Genomic DNA, 10623 nt, shown 5'->3' on the forward strand with positions numbered 1-10623 from the left:
GCAGGGAAGTCTTACTGTTGATGGAAGAGCTCTAAAAAATCTCCAGCAAAGAATCAGCCATAACTAATGGCTCAGTCTCATCGCTATCAATGAGAGAGGTGGAAGGTATTCGAAGAGACTAGCTAGTCTAGCTTCGAAGATGTCTACCTCATCTGTGGACATAAAAGGTGCAGAAAGAGTTTTGGTAGAGGAAAAAAAAAACTGCATATGAATAAGAGAAGTGGGTGGAGCATCTTCAGTAGTCTCTATAATTCTAGCCACCAATAGGTCGAAAGAAGAGGGGGCTAGAAATAGGCAGGGGTAATATACCATGAGTTGGAGAGCTACCAATACCCTCTATAGGGAAATCAGCCACCATCAAAGATGAGGTCATAGCTAGAATTTCCTTAGGAGGGGGTGGAGAAATAAAGCTCAAAAGAGAACCAAATGGAGTAAAATCAAAAGACAAATAAGGGAGGTATGGAGTTAAGCCAAAAGAAAGAGATTTAGGGATACTTGGCCTCAAGGAGGGTATGAAGAATACAGGCGTAGAAAGTGGGAGTATTATCTGAATAGATTTCACATTTTGCGACTGACCAACTTCAACCGAAACTGATGGAGTCCTTATTGGGAGAATAGGCTTAGTAGTTGTTGCTGCAAAAGAGGAAATACAAAGTAATGTCAAGTCTCAATAGCAAGAATTTGACAAGAGAATAAAAGAATAGAGACATGAAAGAAATTACTTGTTTTAGAAGTGATAGCAATGATGGGAGAGCTATGAAGAGAATAGTGCTCAACAATATGTTGCCTTCTCGCGGTTTCTCTTTGGATTGCATCAGCAGCAGGGGCTTCATCTCTTAATAGTTGTTGCTGCCGCCTCTTTACAGCTCTTTGAAAAACAATTATTTCTCTGGAATGTTCCTCCTCTACTGCTTTGGCAGCTGTAGACGCGCCCTTGAGGGCTTCATGCTTCTACAGTTCGGACTCATTTGTTACGTTTCTTAATCTGATCTCACAATGTGCGATGTGAGATTGATAAATCACCAAAGAGTCCAAATCCGACAAATCGTTTTGGAAAATTGATTTTTAAGAAAGAAGTGCCAAACATGGACTACTTTCCCAGATACAGAGTCGCCACCTAAATATTTTATTTTGGAGAAATTTAGGAAACCCTAACTCGTGTCTAAGGCCACGTGTCCGTCATCACCAAAGTTGCCTCGGCTCGGGAACTTGGGTACGATTGGGGAAAGTCATTTATGAGCACCCCCGCTCGCTCGAGCAAAGATCGACCGCTACTAAACATGATATTTTGTTTTGAAACATATGTGTTCTTATTCCGATTAATTAGTTAGAATTACTATGTGATGCGCACAACACACAAGTATAGGCTAGGTCGCCTAATTTGGAACAAAGCATCGCATATCCGTTTGTTTGGAAATGGTTTGAAGTTTGCTACTCGCAAGTAGGCTAAAACACAGATTTCAATGAATTGTCCTGATTCAAGCAATCCAACCTTCACCCACAGACATTTAGGCAGTTATATCATATAAGCACTTAGCCTCATGGCAAGTATGTTGTCATGTTAACACTCACATACATGCAAGATGCTAAAGCATAAACACTCACAGTGTTCTTCGAGCCAAAACAAGAAACTAGTTAGCAATCATGCATGATCCTAGTTCATGTTGAGATGGCTAATGCATGATCCTAGTTAGCAATCATGCTCGCCTATTCTAAAATGGCATGTTAGATGGAATACTTGATACATGTATTCAAATAAAAATTGAAATACAATGCAGTTAGTATGATACACCGAGCCCGATGTATGCAATATAGATGAATGATGCAAACATGCGAGCATAAGGAATGCTAATCGAAATATGCCCTAAACTAACCATCATAAGCAGGTAAGTAAAAAGGAGAAAGAAATGGGGGTTGGAAGACATGCATCACACACACGCACGCTTATTACATAATTGCGCCCTCTCGACGGAGGGACCCAAAGAATAATACAAACCATTTAATTAACTAACTAACAAGCTAATTAATTATTACACAACACTTAACTAATTAAACAAATTAGCTAAGCTACGAAAAACAATGAAGAGGCCTCGAGAAGAGGGGCAAATGCATGCTCAGTCGGCTTCGCTCGGAAATCCGTTGCCATGCTCATGCTGCCTCTGTTTACACTGCTCTGCACTCACTACAGGAAATCAAGGATTTAACGGCGTTTTATTAAATGTCACGTTTTCTAATTTTTAACGGCGTTTTTTAACCGCCGTATATTTTTTAACCAAAACGGCACCGTTTTCTAATTAAAGGCGTTTAAAAGCGCCTCCAAAGGCGGTAGATACACGCGCCCCTTTTTTTGAAGCCCTTATGTTTAAATCTGAGCCCACTCTCTTATACGCACGCATCTCTCTTACCTTGTACGCAGACATCTCTCTCTCTCAGCGACGAAGAAGACGGAGGAGATAACTCTAGGAAGAAGCTTCGTCTCTCGAAAGATCAATCGACTGTTCTTGAAGAGAGCTTCAAAGAACACGAGCTCCATTGGCTGTTCAGAGCGATTTCGAAGAGATTTCGAAGATTCAGATCGATATCAATCGGCTGTTTCGAGCGATTTCGAAGATTCAGATCGATTTTGGGATTTAGAGCGATTTCGAAGCTCCGTCGCCACCGTCATCTGCACCGGCAAGGTAGTGTGCTCCACCGTCTCTCTCTCTCTCTCTCTAGATCTCATACTGATTGTACCTTTATAAGGGTTTCTGGTTCTGAGTTGGTTCAGAAGTATATTGGTGAGGGCTCTCGAATGGCTAGATAACTTTTTGTTATGGCCAGGTTTGTCCGACTTCATTGATAACATTGTTATTGAAAAAAAATTATAATATCTTGTATATCAGGTTAATAAATCTTTTTAGTCTACAGAAGTGTTATATAGTTCCTCTTACATGTTTTATGTGTGATTTATTTTTGTTTTTATTGCACAGGGAGCATGCTCCATCGATCATCTTTATGGATGAAATCGACAGCATTGGATCTGCTTGAATGGAATCTGGATCTGGTAATGGTGATAGTGAAGTGCAGGGGACGATGCTGGAGCTTCTCAATCAACTGGATGGATTTGAGCATCTAACAAAATCAAAGTACTGATTTCTTGTTTCATTCTCTTAAACTAGCAACATGTATGTGCACCTATGTTAGTTATCTTTTCTTTTACTCTTATGTTGACTCTAAGCAACAAATGAGTTAGCCTTGGTTTATTTAATGTTAAATGCCCTAGAATCCTAGTACCATCATGTTTATTCCTCCTATTTTTTTAATTTATTTTTAAAATTTTTAATTTTTTAATACTAGAAATTAGAGATAGCATGGATAAAGAAAACTAAATTGTTTTTTAAGGTTGCTGGCTGGATTCATACTCCACTTGTTGCATTGGATATATATATCAAGTGATTAATTCATATTCATGACTCTCAAATTGTTTTTGTATTGAAAAAATGGAAACAGAGATGCCGGGAGTGGTATCGGTGTTTAGGAATAATAGGTATCATGTTATTACAATTACTGAGTACTTAAGGTTGGGTATTGGGTATTTGGTGTTTAGGAATAACAGTTTTCACTAATCATATTTGGTTTCTCTTGCGAATAATTGATGTCATTGCACTTTAGTGTGTCATGATGAAGGACGAGTGATCTATTTTTTGCTCATCATTTTATTCTTTTGAAGGTTATTCTTTCTGATGCCAATGTTCCTGGTGAAGGGGAACATAGAATTATGTCGAATATTTGTCTTCAAAGAAACCTTCTTGGTTATGATCCTAACACACGCCATTGCTTGTATGGTTTGGTACGTCTTCTCTATCCTATCTGTGAATCTATTATAAATTTCTTTCTGTTTTGCTGTTCTTTAGTGTTGTTGCAATGTTCTTATTGGAATTTTAACATGTTGCCACATAACAGGATGCTGATTTAATCATGTTGGCTTTGGCTACCCATGAAGTCCATTTTGCAATACTCAGGGAGGTTAGTGTATTACGATAAAATAATTCATTTTTTTTGAAGACTCTTGACTAACATTTTTGGTTCAAATTTGCACGATTGTTTAAGTTGGGAAAATGGTTAGGTATGGAAATGAGAAATAAATGCCATGTTTGGTTTGATTTTCTGAGTCTGTTTACACAATTTACTTGTCAGGTCGTATTTACCGCTGGACAACAAGATTGGGTCATTTAGCAGCAGACTGCGAAGGTAAGGCAAAGAGAAAGGCTAGGGATTTTGATGAGAAAGGTGATGCTGATGTCGTGCCCAAAAAGCCTTATCAGGTCTGTTTTGTATACACTTTTGAAACAAAAAAACATTAACCTGCACTTCAATTTATTTTTCAGGTCACCTATCAAACTGAATTTATCTAGTTTGTGAGTTTATTTGGAATCCGATAAGCTTACAGTTAGTAGCTGGCCAGTGCTAGATCAGATGATTTGGAAATTTGAGAGATTAAATCTATATTCCTCATCGAGTTAAGACATTTTATTTCGGATTGACTATTGAGTGAGTTCATTCTCTCGTCTCTACTTGTAGCATCCATTCTAGGGGAACCTACATGGATCTCAAACGCCACACCAGAAGGCTAAATAGGTAAGTTTCTTCAAAGGGCTATCAGTCCACCAGCAGCAGCCCAGTAAAAATTTAAGGTTGTGTTTGGATGTGCAGAATCATTTTATTGTTTGGTGGTTATTGTTTGGTGTTGTTTTATCTTATTTGTTTTAAAATTTGCACCTAACCCCTTTATAATTTTTTTTGGAACTAAATGTTATATGAGGATCTACCTGCAATTGACTGCCTTGAAGATCACAAAAGACCAAGTTCATCACATTTGAGAAGGAAATAAGATTTAATCTTTGTTGATGAATTACCCTACAGATGAAGAGAAGCAAAAGTGGATAGGCATCTGAAAGCAACCTCAACAATCTGGCTGCTTTCTTAGGGCAGAGGCGTAGTATGCCTCCTCACAGCTGCAAGGCCTTTATCTTGAAACATGTATTTATCTTGAAATTTGAGTTGTGTTGGTTTGACACTAACTGACCTTTTTATTTTTTTGTGTTTTTGTGTCAAGTTGCTTTCAAGTTTGTGTTGATAAATAGTCAACCCTAACCTTCCAACTTGGTGTCTGATTCGTGTCATGTTAAAAATTCTCACCCCTACAATTTCATAAGTTTCATGCTTTTATTAGAATGTTAACTTTTGTCATTGTTCAATCCAAGAAAGTCATATTTTGAAAATTTATTTAGGACTTCTAGTTTTGAGACATCTAAAATTGAGTAAATGTTTGCTACGTGTTTTTCTTTTAACTAATTATTTATTTATTTTTTATCACTTAAGTGGTACTGGTATACTATATTATTTTTGTATCAGGTCAAATTTTATGTCCCTCTTCTCCACGTCTCCATCTGCTGGGGCTTCCAACATGCTCTTTGCACAGTTTTGCTCTTTGAATTGCAATCCTAATTGACATCAGCACCCTAAACCTTAAAGTTGCCAGAGTTTGTCTAAGTTAAACAGGCTCCAATATTCCTCCCTTGCCTCTTTCTTATGTTTGAAGTTCTACTATTCATGTTCTGAAATAGTCAAGCAGTAGAAAACTGGCAAGCCACAAACAATACATTAGTTTGATAATGTAATTTACAAGTCATTTGTTTTTCCATTATGCTTGATATGGTCTACCTTAATTTCACTTGTGTTTTTCTGCAAGTCTCATTTCTTATAGGTTGCTTTGGACAAGCACTAAAGACTCCAAACCTTCTTGTTGATAAAAACTGGGTTTTTAAGGTTTGCTGAAATTAGAACTTGGCATTTGAAATCTCCCATTCCTTCCTTGATTATCCAATTGTTGCTGTATTTAATGTAATCTAGAAAATGCGTAGTTAACAATGCCGTGACTCACCATGGACTTCGTCTCTTTTACTAAGATCTAGACTTTTTCATGCTTAAGGATGTTTTTCTGAAACTTCTCTAATTTATTGTTGTCTCTACAGGTTTGTGATTTTGGCTTATCACGAATGAAGCACAATACTTTCCTGTCTTCAAAATCTACTGCTGGAACGGTAATTGATGTCAGGATAGAATGTTATATTATATCAATTATACTGAAGCTGTGTCATTGAACTGCAGGCGGAATGGATGGCCCCTGAGGTTTTGAAAAATGAACCATCCAATGAGAAGTAGGTTTATTTTTTGTGTTAGACTTGAAAGCCATGCTAGAGAGTTTAATTCATTTTTTAATGTTTCATTCAAGTCTTGCTGATAAAATAATTGCGGACTGGTTTGCAGGTCCGATGTGTACAGCTTTGGCGTGATATTGTGGGAGTTGGCAACTTTACGTGTGCCATGGACTGGGATGAACTCAATGTAGGTTGTTGGAGCTGTTGGATTTCAAAATAGACACCTTGACATTACAAAAGAGATTGATCCAATGGTTGCAGAGATAATAACAGATTGTTGGCATTGGTAAGTTGTCAATTTTGTAATTATCTGTTTTGTTGCTGGTACATTGGACTATAATCTTTCTCAGCATTAGAGGATTTGTGCACAATTATGAGTTAGTATGAACCCTAAAATTTTATTAGCTTCTATTTCCACACGGAAAACACTCTGTGCACATCATCTCTCAATGTACACACTAATTGATTTTGAAACTTGACTTTTTGCTCAGTACACAACTTATCACGTCAAGAATACCCTCACTTCTTTAACCTTAAAACCTAACCCTAACCATTAGTTGCCACCACCTCCAAACCCTAACCCTCAACACATCACAGATTCACAGCGCCTTTCCTAGCCTCCACCACCGTGGCCCAGCCCCCTCCCCCACCCTCATGCCACCGTCCTCCACCCTCGCAGCACCTTGAAACCCTAGACCTAGGAAGAAGACTGTATCCCCACCGCACCTTGAAACCGTAAATTTAGGAAGAAGAAGAATGGGAAGGGGTGGTGGAGGAGGGGAGGAGGCTGGGGGGGAGGCAATGAGAGGTGGCGTTGGCGATGGAGGGTGTGGTGGCTAATGGTTTCGGGAGTAGGGTTTGGGATAGAGAAGATAAGGGTATTATGGTAGTTATATTTTAGGATAAAATGTAATTAAAAAGAAAATGATTGATAGAGAAGATAAGGATATCCTGAGTTATCAGCATTCCACATAATGTGGTCACATCCCTTATCACTAACCCTAGTAGCACCATTCATGCAAATCTATAATCTCACAACCTCCTTTCATGCAACTCGACTTAAATTACCCTGGCATGCCTGATGCAATGGTGGCTTTATGCATCTTTGTGCTAGGCAATGTGCAGGGACAGTTGTATAGTACCTAGAGCTGCAGCTATATGTGGATCTGCCTTAGGCATGTGTGGATCTGCCTTAGGCATTGGGGGGGCTGATGAGATGTGGGAGTACCTAATTTAATGTTCTCCTGCACTTCGGGGTTGGGTGAAGTGTCTATATCCTTTTAGCATGTCCAACATGCTACATCACTTTTTTGAGATCTGTGTAACATTATGGCAGATGATTACGGTATCTTGGGGAGGTTCTAGAGAAGAAGCTTGAATTCTGTTTTGATCATGTTTGTCAAAAATGTGCTTCTTCTTAGTTGATACTCATCTTACAGGCTTATTCAACACATATTAGTTTCATGTCCACCCCCATTTATCATGTGAGACAACTATTTTTGTGGTTGGATGTGATGCTTGTGAGAGAAAAAATGAAATAATTATGGGTTTGATGTGATATTTTGTTTTATTAACTATTTTAACCTATTTTATCTTTTTGTAAATTTTAGTCCAAAAAGCCAAAAAATAGCCTTTGCCAATGTATCAACTTTTTGGTGTATGGTCTATTGGCTATGAACTTGGGGGGACTTTTAACTAGTATCTGTCAGCTTTTTGTGTTTAAATTTTCATACTAAAGTAATGTACATATATTAACTTGGTTATTGTGATCCAACCTTATCTTTTTTGGTCATATTCTTTGTATGCCTAAAGTATTTGTCCAAAGTATTTTGAGCTGAGGCAAGGTCTGACTTGTGCTGGCCTTTAACACTAACATACCCTGCCTGAGTTGAACAGTGAAAAAATGGAGGCTAAAATGGAATGTCATTGGGATAAACTCTTCAACACACACACACATACAGGGACTACCTCATTTGCTGAAACACATGATGCTTTTACTTTTGAGTGGACGATGTGTGCTGATCTGACCATCTTATTTTGTCATTTTGCAGACGTCAAAGAAACAATATCATTGCAATGGCTGTGGTATATGCAGGTATGAATCATTCCTTGTCTCAGTTTAACATATGTTTTTAGCATCTGTGTTTGATATCTTGTTTAAAGTAACGAGAATAGTTCCAAACTGATGGATGTGAAACGAAGGTGAAGTTTAGTGCTTGGTGTCTATGCACAAAATTTCAAGTTAGTGGGTCTTTTTTAGAAGGAAAGCAATCGACATTATGCAAATGATCAAATTTAACAAGAGTGTCTCCTTAAGATTAGGATTAATGTTGAAGGTCAATTTCCCATTAGAGCAAGAATGTAAATAGTTAAAAGATTGTCCTTAACACTCAATGCCTAAAGTCACATGCATATTTTATTCTCTTGCTTTTGTTACAGAATTGGCGGGTGGGAGAATTTCTTCCATTGCAATAAATGCCGTAAGTCTCTGTTCTTTCCTGTATTGGTTATATGTCATATAGGTGTTTTGATTACGTTTATGTTAGTATATTTTAATTGTTTGTGCTAATTATATTGTGGACATACCTTTTAGGATGCTGCTACTCGGTTCTTTTGAAGAATAGCCATCCCTATGTTGAAGGAGCAATGCATAATGACTGCCCTGTTTGCTTTGAGGTATTTGACATTATCCATATTTGCTTTGGTTCTTCCTATACTATAATGATTTCAGTGTTTTATGTTTTAGTACGTGTCCACAAGCACATGCTAATCAAAAGCGGTTTCTGCAGTATCTATTTGAGTCGAGAAATGATGTAACCGTCATGCCCTGTGGGCATACTATTCACGAGAGCTGCTTAAAGGATATGCATGAACATTATCGGTGAGGGTCTAAAGAATTAATTCTCGGGTAAATGGTTTTGAGAAATATATATTTTTTTTGTATGTATTAATTTACTTGGTTATTGAATGGGTATGCATGTCCTATCTGCTCCAAGTCAGTCTGTGATATGTCGAAGGTATGGGAGAAATTTGACATGGAGATTGCGGCTACACCCATGCCCAAACCTTACCAAAACAAGATGGTCAATCTCTCTCTCTCTCACTCTCTCTCAAAATTCATTGGATATTTTGCAGTCTCTCTCTCTCTCTCTCTCAAAATTCATTGGATATTTTGCAGGAGGAGATTTACTAATGTGAATTTGGTGTTACAGGTCCGGATCCTCTGTAATGACTGTGGAACCAAATCAGAAGTGCAGTTTCACATAGTAGCTCAGAAATGCCCCAACTGCAAGTCTTATAACACACGCCAAATAAGAGGAATTTGAATTGGAATGGTTACACAATTGATCGCTCGCCGATGCTGTTGACTTTGGGGTTCACCTTGTTCATGAAAGATTGAGTGACTCGTCCTATTACCACCGCTTGTTTAGTAGATATTCTTGCATCCATCTATTTCCATTTTGTATTTTTCAAATTTTTTTCAAGCATATTAGACTCTCTTTTACCTAATCAATTTTAGTGGAATATATTTCTTTTCCGCATCAATTCCATACCTCCCTCTCTTTAACACATTTGGATATTATATTGTGGACATACCTTTTACGTTTATTCATTTTATGTGTTTCAAACTATTTTGCTCTCAAATAATTTGGATAAAATTAGTACAATTTCCCCAAAAAAAAAAAGAAGAAGAAGGATATGACGGCGTTTCTACAAACGCCTCTTAAACCATAAATACTAACAGTCATATTTGTTTTAAAAAGATATAACGGCGTTTTTTTAAAAACGTCGCTAAATATCGTCAGTGACGTCAGGTTGTGTTTAGGAGGAAAACGCCGCCTATACTAATATCATGACGTTTTTAAAACGTCATAAAGCTATAGCGACGGCCGCGTCCTCGGCGTTTGGTGCTAAGCGTCACAAAAAGAATTGGCGACGTTTTTAACACTTTTGGCGGCGTTTTTTAAACGCCACTAAAAGCTGAATTTCTTGCAGTGACTTCTGAAAACTGTGCAAGTCTCAAGGATGCTTCTGAATCACCTTCTGAGCACTGTGGGATGTCACCGGCCGAAAGTCAAGGACACCGGCCAAGAGGAACTGGTCATCGACCATTTGTGGAGATCTCGGCCAACAATGCATAGCCGGCCGGCACTGAAGATGGCCGACCGACCATCTCTTCTTGCAGAATCCTATTTTTGCTGCAACAGAGGACAGACGAAGCATGGCAATGCATTTTCAAGGCAATGTTTGCACCACCACCCTTCTTATCGTGTTTGAGACTCAAAGGAGTATGGTTCTCGACCCTCGGGCCATCAATCATGCATTTCGATACATGATGGCCCAAAACACATAAAGGACCCCAACCTTTATCATGGTTTATCGAGAGGCGAGGGATGTAAACATGCAAGCAAAACTAGAGTAA

General features: G+C 38.2%; 1 protein-coding gene and 1 long non-coding RNA gene across 2 annotated transcripts; both read left to right on the forward strand.

The window, feature by feature from the left end:
- Nucleotides 1-6008: 6008 nt before the first annotated feature.
- Nucleotides 6009-6414, forward strand: LOC145804256 (uncharacterized). The gene is made up of 3 exons (XR_014345885.1): nucleotides 6009-6083; nucleotides 6151-6200; nucleotides 6310-6414. It is a non-coding gene; the product is annotated as an uncharacterized LOC145804256 (long non-coding RNA).
- A 606-nt stretch (nucleotides 6415-7020) lies between these two features.
- On the forward strand, nucleotides 7021-9723 carry LOC145803831 (putative E3 ubiquitin-protein ligase RZFP34). The gene is made up of 7 exons (XM_082897196.1): nucleotides 7021-7086; nucleotides 8252-8295; nucleotides 8640-8680; nucleotides 8794-8876; nucleotides 8990-9080; nucleotides 9171-9283; nucleotides 9413-9723. The coding sequence occupies exons 1-7, from the start codon at nucleotides 7021-7023 to the stop codon at nucleotides 9524-9526; spliced, it is 552 nt and encodes a 183-aa protein (XP_082753322.1). The 3' UTR covers nucleotides 9527-9723.
- Nucleotides 9724-10623: the final 900 nt, after the last annotated feature.

The sequence above is a fragment of the Camellia sinensis genome, chromosome 12 (assembly GCF_055761805.1).
Source record: "Camellia sinensis isolate YWXY chromosome 12, ASM5576180v1, whole genome shotgun sequence".
Classification (NCBI taxonomy): Eukaryota; Viridiplantae; Streptophyta; class Magnoliopsida; order Ericales; family Theaceae; genus Camellia; species Camellia sinensis.